General features: G+C 42.1%; 1 protein-coding gene across 1 annotated transcript; it reads right to left on the reverse strand.

Moving 5' to 3' along the window:
- Positions 1 to 3,179: 3,179 nt before the first annotated feature.
- On the reverse strand, positions 3,180 to 5,025 carry LOC133421553 (putative nuclease HARBI1). Its single transcript, XM_061711207.1, has 4 exons — positions 4,593 to 5,025; positions 4,377 to 4,492; positions 3,644 to 3,755; positions 3,180 to 3,553 (listed from the first exon to the last, which is right to left on the reverse strand). Exons 1-4 carry the CDS (start codon positions 5,023 to 5,025, stop codon positions 3,180 to 3,182), a joined length of 1,035 nt encoding a protein of 344 aa, XP_061567191.1.
- Between the last annotated feature and the right edge of the window lie 14,607 nt (positions 5,026 to 19,632).

A 19,632-nucleotide genomic window follows, 5' to 3' on the forward strand; every position in this document is an offset into this window, starting at 1 on the left:
GGAACCCTTCCTAAACTGTCTTGACCTAGAAGTCAACTACAGTTCTAGTTCAGCAAATGCAGACTTGCATTCTCGGTAGTTGAGAAATGGCCCCTGTGCTTTTAGTTCTTTGACTTCCCATGATCCTCACTGTTTGCATCTGGGTCTCTTCAGCTGCTGTGTGTGTATGTTGTCTTATTTTTCCCTTCCTCCATGCTGGTCTGGCTGTTCGTCATCCTAGTTGTGTTTCTCCTGTTTGTCTGGTTTTCCTCATTTTGGATTTATTTGGTTCTTTGTTGGAGATCTTTTAGTAATACTGGGAAATCCAAATCATTTTTCACCAGGGTTTTCCCCTTTGAAATCATATTTTATACGGTTTTGTGACTTACTGTTTTATTTTGAAGCCCGTGTCTTTCTGTTTGAGTTCTTGTTTGACATTCCTGTTTCCAATCTGCCCTGATCGTCTGCACCTGTGTCTCGTTAACCCTTGTGTATATCTGGTCTTGTCTTTCCCTTGCTCCCTGCTGGTCCATACTGTTTGTTCGTCCGTGGTTTCTGCTCAGGTTTTTGTAGTTTGATTCTTGTTTTAAGCTCTGGTTATTTGTATCCTGTTCAGCAGTGCTTTTGGTTTTGTTTGGACTAATAATCACTGTTTTTGGAAACTCCTGGCTTCTGGGGCCTGTACTACGAAGCAAGTTCAACATATCCAGGATATCTTTTCCTTATCCAGATTCACTAAGCGGGACAATTGCAATCACGCTAAGCGGTCACACGACGGTGGATATCAATATTGGTATTGATATCCCAATATTGATATTGGTTCAGCGCATGACCAATCGCAAGCATGGAGAAGTCCGCTGTCAGAGCCGCTTACTTCAGCAGTGAAGAGCAAACTTTAATTCTCCAGAAATACGATGAGTATAGGAACATTATACAGGCAAAAAGCAACACAGTTGCAGCTGCAAAATCCAGGAAGGACAGCTGGCAAAAGATCGCTGACTGTGTAAATGCGTAAGTTCATAGGGATATAAACATCACTGCACCATCATTAGGGCATAAGTAGATCTGACTATAATTACAGTTGTCTATTCTGTTAAATGCATGTGTTGCTTAGATGTATTCGTATGGCGTGTATGACAATTGTAGCCTCATTCCTTCAGCTGCAACCCCAGCGGAGTAAAAAGGACATGGGAGCAAATAAAAAAATAAATACAAAAACATAATTCAAAGCGGTAAGTAGGCTTTTATATCTTAGAAGTACAACAAGTACAAGGCTTTAGTGTTGTTAGGATTTAATGAAATTATTGAAGCTCAAAACTGTCTAAGCTCTCTCTTCAAAGTAATCTCATTCTGATTAAGAGCAAAAGGTTTAAATTAGATTAGAAGTGAAATACAATACACATATTGTTGGAGAGGAAACGGGGGAAAAAGGCGACACCTTAAGGTGACTTTCCTTGAAGCTGGCTCTTCCAATTAAATTAATTAGCAATACACATACAATTTGTTGAGAGAAGACAATGGGCAGAAACAGATGTTTAGCATTGGGGGGTCTGGTCTGCGGTCTGGTTTGACACCTCAGATGGGAGACAGTTAAAGGAAATGTAGAGCTGGAAGTGACAAAGTTCGGGGGTTTTTTCCCGTAGCTGACTCCCTCCACCAATGAAATTCACTTGCAAAGAACATCCTCCTTTTCAGTATAAATTCAACTGGACTCGTGAAAACGTGGTGCATTTCTCTCCGACTCACGCGGTCTGAAAGAAGTGTACCCCGGCCGGAGACAACTGTACCTCCGGCCGGAAAAAAAACCTTGTGCTTGACATGATTAAAAGTTGAATTAACCTGTAATTCTTTCCACTAGTCTTTCTTGATTCACCAGACAAAAGAACAAATATCTTTCAGTGTTTCTATCACTCTCTGTTTTAGGATGATATCAGTAGGCTATACAAAAGCACAATGAAATAGCATTGACATTACTTGCAGCAAACCAGAAGAAAAATGACAAAAAGAAGACAGGAGGGGGCCCTCCTACGCAGGAGTACACTCCTGCTGAGGAGCTGGCCCTCTCCAACAACGAAGGGCGTCCTTTAATGGATGGGGTAGAAGGGGGTGTCTCTTCAGACCCTGGTGGCAGTGGCAGCTGCTCCCAACAGGCCACATTTGTACAGGGTAAGTGTCAATGTTAAAAGACTGAGTTGCTAATAAAACAAAATTATATACAAATTATTGTGGGAGTAAGTAACATCGTTTTACTTCCTCTACAGTTGATGGGGAGACATTGGTGCTGCTGCCACCACCACCCACATATACTCTGTCCCATACAGAGGTAACAATGGAAACAACTGCCATGTCATCTGTGGTTGCTGATCATGGATTAAATAGACCATTTACATGTCCTGTGTTTTCAGGTGGAGGATGATGAGACAGTCTCTGTCTGTTCAGAGAGAGCTTTGGCGGTACACTTAAGTCTTTTTTTAATCAATTTTATTCAGTTGTCAATTTGCCCATCTTAACACAGGTGGTGAGAGTGTGGACACTTGGCTGTAATTGATTTCCCTTTAATTTCTTGCCAATGGTGGTGGTCTGCACATGGGAGTAAAAACTGCTTCAAGTGCTCTCTATCCTAATATGAATCAATTGCTTCCATTGCTATGATCCTAATTTTGCAGGAAGAAGGAAATCTTCCTCCCCCTGAGCCTATGGCCTCCACATCTAGGCCAAGGGGATCACAAGTGGTAATGAATTAACCTTCATTTAAATAGGGTAGTCAAGAGTAACATTTGCACCTTTCTTCAAGTTACCATAGCAAAGTGACAATGCTTAAATGTCACAGCTACTGTATTATGTGTTTGATTTGTTTCAGGTTGGAGCAGACAATGTGAGAGCTCTTTATAAAAGGACTCTGGAGCTGGAGATCGAGTACAAGAAGTACAAGATAAAGAAAGTAAAACTTGAGGTGGAGAAACTGGAGTATGAAAAGAAGGTAATTCAGTAACGTAATTCATCATGGGAAACAAACTAAAATGTTTCTTCCTTTATTCCAGGAAACAAACTAAAATGTTTCTTCCTTTATTCCAGGAAACAAACTAAAATGTTTCTTCCTTTTTTCCCTCAGGAACGGGAGAGCAGAAGATAGAAGGATGGAAGGAAAAAAAATAATTATTAAAAGAATAACTGAAATACAAGGCCTGTTATTTCTTTGTTCAGGCAAAAAATTGGTCTGTGATGGCCTCTCTCACAGCCCTGCCAGTAGGGTAGTCGAGGGTGATGGGGTCCACCACATCAGGGGGTTGTTGGTCGACAGGAGGGGCCCTCTCCCTCCGTATGGTGGCGACATTGTGGAGCACAACACATGCTGCAACAATCCTGCTAGCTCGGTCTGGGGCCACTCTGAGCCCACGAAGGCAGGTGAAGCGGGCCTTCAGGATGCCAAATGTCATTTCTATCCTGACCCTGGTTCTGGAAAGGGCCACGTTGAATCTAGTTTGTGGCCCTGCATCAGGGTCAGGATAGGGGGTCATCAAGAAGGGCTGGCAGGCATATCCCCTGTCACCGACAAGCACTCCACTGAACAGCCCTGACGATAAAAAGGAATGATGCCATGATCAGTATCACAGAATGCAGTTTAAAGAACATAAGACATATATGCAGAGTAAAGTTGCCATACCTTGCTCCAGTCTGTGGCACAGTGTGGACTCCCTGAAGATCCGGGAGTCATGGACCGACCCAGGCCACTTGGCGTCGATGCTCGTGACCATGCAATTATGGTCACATGTCATCTGCAAAAGCATTTGTGGTTAACAATCCACAAGATAATAGCATTGAAGTCATTGTAGCATCAATGTGCATTTGACAGGACCTGAGCCGTGTCATTTTGTCCTTATGTGCATATATTTCCACATGTGCTAAAAGGGAATTACTTTTAATTATCCAGGCTACTGCATTTCCTGCAATGTGCCAGTATGACCAAACAATTAGTACCCTTATTAGATAACTTTATTTATTCCCAAGGGGAATGTTTAGTGTTACAGCAGCTATCACATAAATGACAGACTTACACAAGACACACGTAGCTTAAAACAAACACAATGAGGTGTGTGGATTACCATAGAGATATACATATGTGTATTCCCATGCCTGGAAATGAATTGCGTTACTGAATTACCTTCTCATACTCCAGTTTCGCCACCTCAAGTTTTACTTTCTTTATCTTGTACTCTATGTCAAGCTTTTTGTATTCTATATATATATACACACACACACATGGACAGTACTAAACTAGATGAAAATAAGTGGAGAACTAACAAACGGTTACAAGTTCTAACTTAAGGCAACATATTGCTATTAAGTGCCAAATTGAATGTACAATGTGTATTGCAAATTACCATTGCAAACTTTACCTGAACGTTGAGGCTGTGGAATGACTTGCGGTTGACATAGTCCGCTTCATTCTCACCCAGACGTGCGGAGATGGGAATGTGCGTACAATCTATGGCACCGATCACTCTGGGGAACCCTATGACGGGAGTAGGCTGCATTTAATATACAATAGTATACGTCATAGGGTGTACATTATTTATAGATGAAGTAGTTAAATAGGTTGATGTATATTTTACCTGCTATGGCATAAAACCCCTCTTTAACAGACTGCGTCGGCAAGTGGCCAGGGAACACAACAAATCCATCCAGCATGTCTGTGAGGGCACGTGCCACTTTATGGATGCCATTGCAGACTGTATTCTTGCTTAGATTTTCAGCATCACCCACAGCATACAGGTAGGTACCCGTGGCGAAGTACCGCAGGGCAATGCAGATGGTTTGGGGCACTGTGAGCGCACGACTCCGACGTGTGGCACTGGCCACATACGGGTCGAGCAGCTGACACAAATATGCCATGCTCTCCGTTGAGAATCTGTATCGTTCATACAGGTACTCATCAGGGAAAGCAAAGGGGTTTTGGCGGTCCCTGAATACGCGTTCTCTTCGGAGGGATCCTCTCACGATCCGCGCACCAAGCTCCACTGGATTCTCTTCGAAAGGGCATGCCATTTTCCAAGAGAGCTGATTGGTCAGTGGGCGGTGCTTTTACACCCGGCGATCTGTATCTCGAACATAACCTGCTCCGGAGCAGGTTAGCGGTTCAGCATAAGTTACCATGGCGATGTGCCCCGCTAAGAAGTGAACCACCGTCGTAGTCCTGAAAACCCAGGGTTAAACCTGAAGTTACCTCGCTAACCCCAAATCCCGCTTCGTAGTACAGGCCCCTGGTCTCCTGCATCTGAGTCCCACTCCAACCGCTCCCCGACAAAGTTCTGGCACTGCTTTCTTTCACCCATGCAATATTGCCAAATGAAAAAAAAAAAAATAATCTTATCTTACTCATTAAATAAAAATAATCTATTCAATGTTTTCTTTATTTAAAGGAGCTGTATGTAAGAGCAATAATAAAACGAATCATAAAATGACCCCGATATGTCAACAGACATTTAAAAATCATGTTAATTTCAAATACTTATGTCACTGACAACAGCACTCAAGCCAGGATATTCCAGTTTAAAAAGAGGAGTTGCAGCCCTCAACTGATGTTTATGTTGTCATTTTTTGTTTTGGCCTGATCTCCACCCTCCACCTATCTCCCAATCACGAAGTCAGTAATATTTCGGCATCCGGGTTGCCAGCTCGGCTCTAATTATCGCAGCAGCCGCTACGAACGTGTTGGATGAAAAAATGTCTAGCTTTCCAAAACCTAAAAGACCTCGTTATGAAAACGAGTTACGTCGTGACAAGGTCCGAAATAAAACAAGGATTTGTATAGGAGATGCTTTTGATAGATGGAGACGGCGGAAAGCGGAGAAGAATTTGAAGACAGACGCCAACGTTGCTGATTTTCTCCTGGACAGGTAAGATTCATGTGGTGTTGTCAAAAAATTACCTATCTGACATTTCATATATAAACCGTATTTTCGCGACCATACGGGGGCCGTGTGGAAAGGCGCACCCTCAGTTTTGTGTCATTTCTGTATTTAAAACACACACACGGCGCACCGAACCTAAAGGCGCCGTTTACACACACACACACACACACACACGCGCGCACGCACTGCAGAACACACACACAAGCACACGAGTGTGCGTATTTAAAAATAGAGCGGGAGCAAAACTTTGTTTGATTGTAGGCTACTTTATTTCAGTTTTTACATTAATCAAACCCATCGAAGTCTCATCCTCTGTTTTTCTGCATTAAAGAGCTCCGCTAAATCAGCTGTGCCAGTCCGAATTTCCTCGCTGTCAGAGTCTCTTTCCGTGCCGTGCGGCGCCTCAGACTTGCCGGCTTTTGCAAAAGCTCGCAAAATAGTCCCAGCAGACACGTTAGCCCACGCGTCAACAATACATCTGCAAACTGTGGCATAACTTGACCGGCGCTGCTTTCCACTCTTGGTGAAACTGTGTTCTCCCTCAGTCATCCATCGCTCCCACGCCGCTGCAGCCTTAAGGCTGATTTATGGTTCCGCGTAACACCAACGCAGAGCCTACGCCGTAGGGTACGCGGCGACGCACACGTACGGTGCGCTTCGGTAACATTTACGATTCTGTTTGGCTAATCGCCATTAGTAAATTTTGCAGTACATTATTACTTCGCAAAATAAACTTACTGTGTAGGACTCGTCGCTTGCCATGGCAGCCTACGTTCCTGCTGCATTCTGCAGCCTACCTGGCAACCTCTGGTCGGGGAGGAGGGGGGGGGGGGGGGGTTACACGCCGCTCAACAGTATTTTGAAAGTGACTGCAGTACCAGTTTTGGCTATTTCTTACACACGGCTCCTTTAAAATTGGACAACTGCAATTTCTTGTAAGCAAGATTAAATGCCTGTGTACAGAGTTCTGCTTTACAGACTGTCACCAATCTTATACGGTCTTTTTTGGCTTAGATATGAAGCCTTTACAGGCCAACACACGGCCAAAGTTCCGGGGGCCGTCCTGGGGATCACGCAGACAGTTCGGGGGGGTCGCCCACAAGGCCGGGCCGACCGGGGAGTCACCCACGGGGCGGGGCAGACGGGATGCGGGGAGCTGGCCTAGGGGCAGACAGGATGCGGGGAGCCGGCCTAGGGGCAGACGGGATGCGGGGAGCCGGCCTAGGAGCAGACGGGATGCGGGGAGCCGGCCTAGGGGCAGACGGGATGCGGGGAGCCGGCCTAGGGGCAGACGGGATGCGGGGAGCCGGCCTAGGAGCTGGTTTTGGGTGACAAAGGATCCTCATAAGCTGGCTCGGGGGGACCCCTAGTCCTTCGAGCCGGCCGAGGGGGAACCTGGGTCCTCGGCGCTGGCTGCGGGGGTCCGGGAACATCACCGGAGCAGTGGCTGATGAGTCCGGGACCACCGCCGACACAGGAGCAAGCTGGGGCTGGGGCTGGCGCCGACGCTGTCGTCGTCGTCTCCCCTGAGCCTGAAGGCTCCTGGGCCCACCCAGAGCCAAGTGTGTTCCCCGGAAGGGGGACTCCTCCTCCTCGACCCAGCGCATGTTCTTCGCCGACTCCAGGCAGAAGAACTCAAGCAGCGTCATGAGCTCTCCCGCTGGGTCCATCTGGTTGGTTCGTTCTGTCAGGGTGTGGTTGTTGAGGACCCAAATGCAGGAGAGCGAGAGGCAGGAGTTGGCAAAAAGGCAGAATTTATTGAACTGAACAAAACCAAAAACGCTGCAGAGCAGGATCACCAAGGCAGAGCAAAAAACAGGAATCCAAAAAACTAGAGGAGAACATGGAGGGAGCAAACAGTACGGACCAACAGGGAGCAGGGGAAAGACAAGACTAGATATACACAGGGGATAACGAGACACAGGTGCGGCAATCAGGGCAGATGGGAAACAGGAGGGGCAGAACTGAAAACTCAAAACTGGGGGAAATGTCAAAACCCTGACAAAATCAAAATGATAGGGTTGCACAGTTTCATAAAAAAAATTATATTGACTAGAGAGAGGCTTTTGAGCATTTCTTGTGTGATATGCTATGTTATACTGTTCCAGCTTACTATATAACTTGGTTACAAACCTGACCTAGGCTTGCGACCCGTCCCTTGAAATGCGGAATTGTTACGTAATTGGGAATTAAAAGTTGCGTTCCGTATTGAACCAATACGGAACGCAGTTTATTCCGTATTTCACAATTGTCCCATGCATGTCTGTCACACACGCACACACTAGTTAAAGGAGCATGAGGCTCCTTTTAAGAAATGACACTCTCTAGCGCCACCCTTCGCCACGACGGCCGTTGGGGGTACTGCAGCCAACAGCGAAGCCGGCACGGGAGAACGGGGAGAACGCGCATGCAGCGTCACATGTGACGTCACATCCGCAGGACAGTGCGGGAAATTCGGCCCCCGAATTGCAGCACATTTTGCAGCACACAGCCTGTTCAAGGCAACGGAGAGATACAAGAGGGCTCATTCTTTTTGGAACGCTTCATCTGACATTATTACTAGAAAACTTAAAACGTATACAAATTTTTTTCATAAATCCTGCCTCAATCCTGCCTCAGGCTCCTTTAAGCCTAATTAAGCCTAAATTATGGTTTTGCGTTAAATCGACGCAGAGCCTACACCGTAGGGTACGCAGCAACGCGCACCGTACGGTGTGCGTCGCCACGCGCGGATTTAAAAAAAAGTCAAGTCAAGATGTCTACAGAGGCTCCAGACACCCCACCTCGTCCTAAGAAAGGAAACAGACACCGCACCTTGTCCTAAAAGAGGAAACAGACACCCCACCTCGTCCTAAAAGGGGAAACAGACACCCCACCTCATCCTAAAAGAGGCTCCAGACACCCCACCTGGTCCTAAAAGAGGAAACAGAGGTCTCCCGGAGGTGTGTCAGACAGCATGCTGCAGGGGACCCTCCACAAACGTAATATAACATCCCAGAGGAGCCAGGCATCTGTTGCACAGTTCTTCATACCTGAAACATCCCTTGAGCTTGATATGGTATGATATGGGACATATATTATGCTCTTATTTATTGGTCATAATATACAGGTGAAGGTCGGAAAATTAGAATATATTGCTAAACTTAATTCGTTTCAGTAAATTCAACTAAACGTGAAACAAATATATTATTTCCCACTACATGCAAAGTGAGATATTTCAAGCCTTTATTTGTTATAATTTTGATGATTATGGCTCACAGCTTATGAAAATCCCAAATAAAATAAAAAATCTCAAAAGATTTGAATATTTTATTAAATCAATAAAGAATTAAATAATCAAAATTATAACAAATAAAGGCTTAAAATATAGTGCTTTGCTCAGTGGAGCTCATGATGTGAGCTCCTCATCACTGAACTTTGAGCAGACCTGTTCAGAGTTCCACACCACAGTTCTGAAAGACAAGGAGCTGCTTGTCTTTTGTCGTTTTGTCATTTAATTTAGGTGCGGTTCTGTTTAACTGCCCAATGCAGGCAGACTTTGTTTAATTTACGATGAGCATGCTCAGGTTCAGGCTGTTTGTACAGTCATGAAAGTTCAATGCTATTAAAGCATTTTGTTTTTTCATATATAATATATACATTTCCATGCATTTTAGACGTTTTGGGAAACTCCCTTTTTTTTTGGCGCTCGCGAAAATCGCTTATTTCTATTTCTGAAAGGTGGCAACCCTACTTCTAACTGTAGAAGGTCAGATACCTTAAAGAAAATCTAATAACACAACGTGGAGTTCTTTTTCAATTAAACAAACAACAAAGCCACAATGTTATGTTCGGTAATCCAGTGGTTTATCACAGAGGCAGTTTACATGATCTCAAAGCTTTGGATGCAGGCATCCACATAAAAGCTGAAGAAGTTGAACTTCTGTTCACCAAGACGGTTCGGGAAGCGGACTATAGAGCCCACAAATTAAATCACCAAAAACCCTGTCTGGGTGAATATGACGTGATCTGAGCCAAAGAGACAGAGATAAAAAAGAAGAACAGTGTACAGGCAGTTTGGAGAGACAAAATGTTAATACTAGTCTCCCCATTTAATTGTGGACAATTATCAGCTTCAAACCATTTCACTATGTCAAAATACTGGAGCCTTTATTACAACAGAAGGAAACACTAGTCAGACATAAATCAGTTATTTTAAAATCTATCTTGATTTACATGATAGTGTGTAGACTAGATGAGTGAGAATGAGATGTCTCATAAAGGAACCTTTAATGCATCTTCTGTGCAACTGAGGAAGAGAAACTAAACCCAAAAAAGTAATTTCACTTTTGTTTATGGTCATCCCCTGTGTATAAAAAGAGGAAGAAGACAGTAGGACTGTACATTATTGTGAAGTCATACTGAAATACCCCACTTTCTCAAGCTTCAACCAAAAATCAGATCATGAACTCTCTATGGTTCCCTTTCTGTGGTCAGAAATTATGATTCTGCTCTTTATTTTCCAGCAAAAAATGTTCTCACAGTCTAAGAAGAATTGGAAAAACCCTCTGGGACATGACCCGTAGACTGTCTGAAAGATGGAGATGACACTTTGTGCTGGATACTTATGTAAGAGTTTAGTAAGGACTAGTGAGTACCCGTAACTAAGAATGTCAATGTAAGAAACCATCTCCTGATTTTGCCGATTACACTCTTTTCGTCTTCTTCTCCTTCTGAGTTAGCATCAGCAAGAGGAATATCTCTTTCCATACACCTTGTCTTCGTAATCCTGCCTTGTCCGAATTCTCGAATAAAATGATCAGAATTGCGTTTTGGGTATTTCGCTTTTTCTACATTTTAGGCTGTAACATTTTACTTTTTTCCCTCTTTTTTACAGGAAGCCATTGGAGTAGGCTACTTAAGGCTGAGTTATGGTTCTGCGTCAAAACGACGCTGTATGGTACGCGTCGACGCGTACCACACGCCGTCACTGACGCCATCATTGACGTGCACCTCCCAAAAATTGTAACTACGCGTTGAGGCGATGCAGACCAAACGCAGACGAGAGGGCTGTGATTGGTTTGCTTGGTAGCAACACATTTCCGGTTTCCAGTTTGAAGCAGTCGTGAACTTTCAGTGCTCTTTTCTTCGTGTATGTGTGATTTTTTTGTTTTGGTTTCTTGCACAGTATCTCTTTGATTCACTGTGACCGGAAAAGTCGGATAAACCATTCAGGAAAAGATTGCGATCCCCTAGCGGTTGCGGGGGGTATTGCACCGCGGCGAAGTGGAGTGACGGAGAAGTCCGAAGGGTTCACGACGGCGTCACGGTGACGGCGTAGGGACGGCGTAGGGACGGCGTAGGGACGGCGTCGATTTGACGCAAAACCATAACTCAGGCTTAAGACACTCTGCCTCAGCAAACCATCTAACAGGTGCTGCAAACTGTGGATAAAGGCCACAGAATCCGAGTAAAGCAAGGGGTCAAAGCAGGTGAAAGAGGAGGAATCAATGTGTCAATGGGAACTTTTTGAACAGAGAATGCAATTAACTATACTACTACGATAGTCAGGAGAAGAGTAGCGGAGGATAGTGAATAAGCTACCTGGTCAGCCACACAAACCCAACAATAACTGAACAAAGACTGCACAGATAATGTTCAGTTAGGGTCCTGATTAAATGGAGCCATCCCACCAAAACAGTGTAGTGAGCTGAAGCAACTGCTCTTTAAATCTTTCAAACATATTTTGAAATATTTATATATTTCACAATTGGTGTTTGTTTGTTATTATTACCATTACTTTATTTTTAATGTATCTCTTTTTGTCATAAACTTTGTTTATGTCAGACTGAAGTTTTAACTCGGCTCACAGACCGGACACACAGCGTTACTCAGGAAGAACTGAAAAAGAGCAGCTGGACTAAAGGTCCACTGATGTACATGTGGCCAAGAACTGAGCTGTTTCCTGCTGACGACACCACCCAGTTTTGGTAGAGATGGGAACTCCAAATATGGCTGTCTGTTCATAGTTTTCAGTGAATTCAACCTGGGTGCTTACTGACATCTAGCGGACATTATTTGCTACTACAACATTACTTCAAACATAAAGTTGATCAATGATTGACCCTCTGTAAACAGAAAACCAAGTGACCTAGAAAGCTCTTGCAACCCTATTAAAGATTCTAAATTATAAGGACTAAGGACAGCTTAAATGTGTCTTTAGCTTAAAATATGTTGTTATTAGACAAGAGTTTTCTTGTTAGGATTGCTATTTTGTTTTTACCAGAGAGAACAATTATGTAGTTCTGATGTCTTAAAGTTTTGTCCAACTTCATTTTTTTTAGTTCTTAACTTAAAAGGTCTGAGAGCACGTACGTTTAATTTTTTCACTGTATGAATTGTTGAATACCTCGAGCTCAGATTGATGTATCTAGGTCATGGACAGTCCGGTGCTATCTTCACTTTAATTGGATCGCTCTTTGACTCATGAGCAGGATCAGAACTGCATACCCTTCTCATGTCATGGGAAAAAGGCAAAAAAGGGAGGAAAAAAAGTTGAAAATATTCACCAATCCAATAAATACATATGCTTCATTCTACAGTGGGAACGGGAGTGTATTCCAGCTGTTGGTGATGGCATTTCTGTGCCGTGTTCACACATGGCTTCTTTAAATAGAGCTTGACCCTTCAGTTGTGGTTCTGTGAATCTGTGTTCTTAAACAGGGATTTATGCAAGTGCCCTCCACAGAATCATGCCCCTTATTAAGGCACTGCCACCTGAAATGAAATTTGAGCTGAGATCAATAATAATTTGTTTATCCCTACAGGGAAATTGTGTTGTTGTAGTGTAAATTGTGCTGCCTACCCAAAAACAGGTCACTGCCTGTGTTTAAGGTACAAGCCTCCGATTGGATAATTACTGCATGGACAAAGTATAAAGATTGGAAGATCATGTGGTCTGATGAGTGCAGATTTACCATGTCCTGCCTGTGGGGCCAGTGCTATGATCTGCAGTTGCTGCAGCTGGTCAGGTCTAGGTTCAGCAACATTATGTTCCCAAAGAAGGAGGCCAGCTGATTAATGTAATACATGAATGTACATGTCTGAAAGATGGGGCATATCCTGAAAACCGAATGTACTACATTAATGTAATAAATGACCAGATTATTCCAGGAAGGGATTTTTTCATTCCTGATGGTTCGGACATGTTTCAAGATAACATCATTCTCATATATGGATTTGCCATGTCCGGACCTTAACCTCAGTGAGAATCTTTGAGATTGTGATGGAAAGACTTTGCATCTCCTCCATCATCAATACAAGATCTTGATGTAAAATGAATCCAACTCTGGAAGGAAACAAATGTGATTCTGCACAAGCTTATTGGAACGATACCACAGCAAATGTGTGCTATAATAAAAGCAAAAAGGTGGTAGGCTACAAGGAAATATAAATGTATTCATTTCAACATTCGCTATTTATTTTTTGTTCTACTGTGAATCAAATGTGGGTTTGTGTGTTTGTGTGTGTGTGTGTGTGTGTGTGTGTGTGTGTGTGTGTGTGTGTGTGTGTGTGTGTCAAATGTTTTGAATTAGCTTTCTCTTTCTATTTCAAGATTATATATTTTAATCACTTCCAAAATTACGCCATAACTCATTGATGCATCATCCCAACGAACAATGATTTGTTACATAGACACTTACAGTACATAAAAGTTATGAAGGACAATAAACAATGCAGGATACAGAGAACACACAAACCCACTGTTTATAAAATCACACACACTCAAATTTATGGGTCTGATTAAATACAAAACACCACAAATAATGTTCTGGGCAAGGAATAATCTACTACCAAAAAATATCAGAGGAATGTTGACAGAGAGAGAAAGGGGCTATAATCTAAGGGGAGAACTAAATTTTAGAAAACAAAGTACGAACAACAATGAAAAGCATGTGCATATCGAACTGTGGAGTGACTTTGTGGAACAGGAGCAGGAAATGAAACAAAGTACTAACATAAATCTGTTTAAAAAGAGATACAAAAATGATTTGTAAACAGGTATATGGAAGAGGAATTGGGTTAATGAGGAGTGTGATAAACAAATAAAATAGGGAAAAATGGTATATTATACTTGCTTAAGATATGTTTAGATATTTATGCGGATATTTCTGTAGTATATATTATATGTTGAGAGGGATAGTTATAATGATGTAATATATGTTATATATTTTTTATGTATGTAGCATATATATATTTATAAGGATATTTATGTAGTTTATATAGTGTATATTTATAAAGATTTATATAATATTTGTATTTTCTATATATGGATATAATATTTATGTAATATTTATATTTTCTATATAGCCTACTTATATGGATAATTATGTAGTAATAGGCATGTTTACGTAGTATTTATATAGACTATATTTATAGGGTATTTATAGGGTTGTGTATAATAATAGCAATAATGTAAATTCATAGTTATAAGGAACTAGGAAAAAGTGTATACTTCTTCCTACTCCTTTTTTCGAACCTACATATGAAGATGAACTGTTTATTTTTATTTTATTTTTATTTTTTATATACATGTTCGAAATAAATTCATTCATTCATTCATTCAAGGATATATGAACTTATAATATGTAAAAACCAGGAAATAACATATCGGTTTGTGTTTCCATGACATCGTTCAGGGGTGTTTCAAAGTGATTACAACAGCCATTGTAGGCAAATAAACGTGTAATAGGCTGCCTGAACTAAATGCTGATTTATCGTTATACCAACGCAGACCTTACGCCGTACCCTACGGCGTAGGCTCTGCGGCGCTTGAACGCAGAACCATAATTCAGGCTTAATACTATGAAGAGCGACCCCCCCTCCGCCATTGGTCCGCTGGTAATTATTCACAGCGTAAACGACGCTATTGGGGGACAGAAAGTCAACATACACCTCTCTCCTGAATATTGATGAGGTGGTAACAATTATGTTATTAAATACACCGAATACACACTGGCGGGTTTAAATGTTGGACATGTTGCTGTAATGTGTGTTAAAGTGTGACCGAGCCGCTCATTATTACTGTATAAGCGCAGCGTCGCTATAGCGGTATTAGTTGGAGACTGAGGGGGAGTGAAGGCTGCGAGTGGAGGAGTTTCGACTGACACGTGGACGAATTGTTTGGAGGGAGAGGTTTGGCGGTTGTGCATAAACTGATCTGTGAATGGACTAGGATGGCGGGTAGTGGCGATTGGGAGAGTGGGAGTGAGGATATGGATGAAAGTGACTGGAAGGTAGTACAGAATAAAAGAAAGGAGCGTAGTGGAAGTGGTAGTAGCTATGATGAGCGAGAGGAAGGCAGGGAGGTGAAGAGGAGGAATGAGGAGAAAGAAGGGTTTAAAGTGATTTTGAGGTTCAAGGAAGGGCATGATATAAGGAAGGTTAGTCCGGTGGAATTAACTCGCTGGTTGAAGGAGAAGATTGGCGAAATCGTGGCGGCGAAAGTGTTGAGTGATGGCGGACTGTTCATGAAGTGTAAAAACGAGGAGCAGAGAAAGAAAGTAATGAAGTTGACAAAAGTGTGCAATAAAGTGGTGGAAATAGCCAAGAAGACAGGCGATGGGCGATTTGTCAGAGGTGTAATCTATGGTATCCCTGTAGATGAAAAGTTGGAGGATATGAGGGCAAACATAAGAGGTGGTAAAGTTATTGGCATAAAACGTCTGCAAACAAGAAGGGGAGGAGAGAGACTGGATAGTTTGTCAGTCTTGCTGGATTTTCAAGACAAAGTGCTGCCAGATAAAGTGACTGTGGGATACATAAGTTACAATGTTAGGGCTTATGTCCCGCCACCTTTGAGGTGTTTCAAATGCCAGAAATATGGACACATTGCAGCAGGGTGCAGAGGTAAACAAAAGTGTGGAAAGTGTGGAGGGGATCATGAATACGGGAAATGCGAGGTTGGGGCACAGCTGAAATGTGTCAATTGTGGAGGTGCACATAGTGTGGCCTATGGGGGTTGTGAAGAGAGAAAGAAGGCAGTGGAAGTGCAGAAGCTAAGAGTGAACAGTGATCTATCTTATGCAGAAGCAGTGAAGGTGGTTCAGAGGGAGCACAGAGTGGAGAGGAGAGAAAAAGAAACAACAGAGAAGGAAATGCCAACTGAACGAAATGTGAGAAACAGTCAGATGGAAGATGAAAACGTATTGCTGGTAAATAAGGAGAATTTTGTGTATTTCATGGCTGAAGTAATTAACTGCACATTCCAAGCAAAAGGGAGATCTGAGAAGATTGAGATCATCGTAAAGAGTGCAGCAAGATATTTAAATATTCATGGAGTATCTGGGTTGAATGTTCAAGAAGAGCTTAAAAGACAGGGACAGTTGGACAAAGAATTATGTTCGCTGGATTAAAATTAATTATGTTACTTCTTCAGTGGAATGCAAGAAGTCTGCTGGCGAATGGACAAGAATTTAAAGGATTTCTTGAGGCTTTAAAAAGTAAACCAGATATAATATGTGTAGAAGAGACATGGCTGAAACCTAATTTAGATTTTGTGATTCAAGGATATGTGTGTATAAGAAGGGATAGAGAAGAGAGTAATGGGGGAGGATGTGCTACCTTTATTAGGCAAGGTGTTTCATATAGAGAACTAGAAAAAGGGAAAGATCTGGAGTATGTAGTGGTTGAGGTTTGGGTAGGAGATGGGAGTTTGGTTATAGTGAATTTCTATAATCCATGTCAGAGGATGGAATTGGAAACACTGGAGGCAATAAAGGGAGTAGATAAGAGGAGGGTCATTTGGTGTGGTGATTTCAATGCCCACAGTACACTTTGGGGAGGGGACAGAAATGATAGGAATGGTTTGATAGTGGAGGATTTGATGGATTCTTTGGGACTTGTATGTTTAAATGATGGGAGTTTCACACGGATTGATTGTAGTTCAGGAAAAGAGTCAAGTTTAGACTTAACACTAGTATCACAGTCCTTGGCAGGTATTTGTTTGTGGGAGGTGATGAAGAAGACAACAGTTGGAAGTGATCATTACCCAATTTTGTGTAAAATAGGTAATGAAAGTAGGCTGGGTTTAGAAGATGCATTAGAAAGGTGGAGGTTTGGAAAGGCCCAGTGGGATAAATTCAGAGAGATAAGTGAATCAAGTTTCAGGAATATAGATAGAGAACAGGATATAGAAATATTGAATGAAAGTGTAAGAGATGCTATAATTGGGGCTGCCAGGCAGACAATTGTAAGAAAAGCTGGAACAAAAAGGCGGAAGTTGGTTCCATGGTGGAATGAGGAATGTAGGATGGTAATAAAGAAACGTAATAAGGCTTTTAAGGTATTAAAGAATACTCATAATTTTCAAAATTTCATACAATATAAAAGAATGCAAGCAGTGGTGAGAAAGACTATTAAAGAGGCTAAAAGGAAGTACTGGAGAACATTTTGTGATTCAATAGGGAGAACCACACCAATTAGCCAAGTTTGGGGAATGATTAAGAAAATGGGGGGAGTAAGACGTGAATGGGGGTACCCAGTTTTGGAAAGTGGTGGGGTCCTGGCTATTGAAGATCAAGAAAAAGCAGATATGTTAGGAAAGGCTTTGGTTGAGGTACATAGCTCTGGAAATATGTCTGAAGAGGGGAGAAAAGGAAGACAGGAAACAAGTGAAAGAAATAAAGAGTTGCTGGAAAGAGAGGAAGAGAAGGATGATGTAATTAACACCCCCTTCACATTAGAAGAAATGAAAAGGGCGCTAGGTAAAGCAGGACTAACTGCTCCGGGAAAAGATCAGATATGCTATATCATGTTGAGACATCTGTCTGATAATTCATTAGAGGTCATATTACACTTTTACAACAAAATTTGGCAGGAAGGGAAATTACCACAAAGTTGGAAACATGCAGTCATAGTACCAATCAGGAAACCAGGAAAAGATCCTACTAATCCAAGCAACTATAGACCAATCGCATTGACGTCTCATATGTGTAAAGTCATGGAGCGTATGATCACTGAAAGGCTAACATATTATTTGGAAATAAGAAATCTTAGATCACAACATCAAAGTGGGTTTAGAAAAGGAAGGGGAACAATGGATCCAATACTATGTCTAGAAACAGAGGTGAGGAAGGCACAAGTCAATAAGGAGGTGGTGGTAGCAGTATTTTTTGATGTAGAAAAAGCATATGATTTATTGTGGAAAGAAGGTTTATTGATTAAAATGAAAAGTTTAGGTATAACAGGTAAAATGTTCAGATGGGTGAAGGAATTTTTGTATGAACGTTCTATAGAGGTGAGGGTGGGGAAAACATTTTCAGCAAGGTATGGTGTGGATAACGGAACACCGCAAGGAAGCATAATAAGTCCCTTGTTATTTTCAATAATGATTGATGATGTATATGAAGATATTGGACAAACTATAGGGAAATCTCTGTTTGCTGATGATGGAGCAATATGGAATACAGGAAGAAATGTGAAATATGTAGTCAAACAGTTACAGGAAACAATTAAAAGAGTGGAGCAGTGGTCATTGAAATGGGGATTTAAATTTTCCGTAGAGAAAACAAACACCCTTTTCTTTACAAGGAAGAAAATTGGATCAGAAGTCAAACTATATCTGTATGGCAAGGAGCTGAAAAGGGTGGAATCATTCAAATTACTGGGAATATGGTTTGATTCAAGGCTCACCTGGAAAGTACATATTGATAAAATTGGTGAGAAATGTAAAAAGGTTATAAATGTCATGAGGTGTTTAATGGGTACAGAGTGGGGAGCTGACAGGTCTTCTTTGAAAGCTATATATACAGGTTTAATAAGATCAGTACTGGACTATGGGTGTGTTGCATATGGGTCGGCATGTAAATCTTTGTTGGGGAGGTTGGACAGGATTCAGGCTCAAGCACTGAGGTTATGTTGTGGGGCTTTCAAAACTACATCTGTACCTGCATTGCAGGTGGAAATGGGGGAGATGCCACTGGAATTTAGAAGACAGCAACTCATGATGACATACTGGGCAAATTTGCAAGGTCACAATAATCATCCGACAATAAGTACAACTGAGCCATGCTGGGAACACGGGAAAAAGCAAATGAAGAGCTTTGGATGGGTGGTTGAGAGGAGAGCAAGGGAGATGGGAATACTGGAGTTGAGTTTTTCGCCAACTGTTGTGTTGCCGGCTGTTCCACCTTGGCTACTGCCACAGGCAGAGGTAGATCTGAGCCTCCTGGACTGGGGAAAAGAACAAGAGAGAAATAGTAACAGTGTAAATTCATACATTAGAAGGAATTACTATGGTCATTTACATATATACACAGATGGTTCAAAAGATCCAGAGACAGGCAGAACAGCAGCAGCAGTAGTCATCCCTGAAGTGAACATCGTATGCAGGAAGAGACTATCGGATGAATTATCAGTGTTTACAAGCGAAATGATGGCTATAATAATTGCATTGCAGTGGGTAGAGGACAGCAGGCCAGAAAGAGTGGTTATACTATCAGATTCAGCAGCAGCATTAAAGAGCTTATTGTATTGCAACACCACATGCAGAGAAGACCTATTATTTGAAATAATGATGCAATTATTTAGATTTAAGCATATGCAATTGTCCGTCATTTTTGTGTGGGTTCCTGCACACATCGGGATTGAAGGGAATGAGAGGGCAGATGGAGCAGCCAAAGGGGCTTTGAGGAGTGAACATCAACTCCATGTGAACATCAGCAAATCAGAAGTCAAAGGGGTGATAAAGAGACAAATCAGG

The sequence above is a fragment of the Cololabis saira genome, chromosome 21, assembly GCF_033807715.1.
Source record: "Cololabis saira isolate AMF1-May2022 chromosome 21, fColSai1.1, whole genome shotgun sequence".
Lineage (NCBI taxonomy): Eukaryota > Metazoa > Chordata > Actinopteri > Beloniformes > Belonidae > Cololabis > Cololabis saira.

What these genes read in the sequence shown, in the direction of transcription:
- LOC133421553 (XM_061711207.1), bottom strand. Translation starts at nt 5,025, where the DNA reads ATGGCATGCCCTTTCGAAGAGAATCCAGTGGAGCTTGGTGCGCGGATC. An exon ending in GGGGTTTTATGCCATAGCAG is followed by an intron (nt 4,493 to 4,592) that starts GTAAAATATACA and finishes CTCCCGTCATAG; the next exon opens with GGTTCCCCAGAGTGATCGGT. An exon ending in TCCACAGCCTCAACGTTCAG is followed by an intron (nt 3,756 to 4,376) that starts GTAAAGTTTGCA and finishes ATGCTTTTGCAG; the next exon opens with ATGACATGTGACCATAATTG.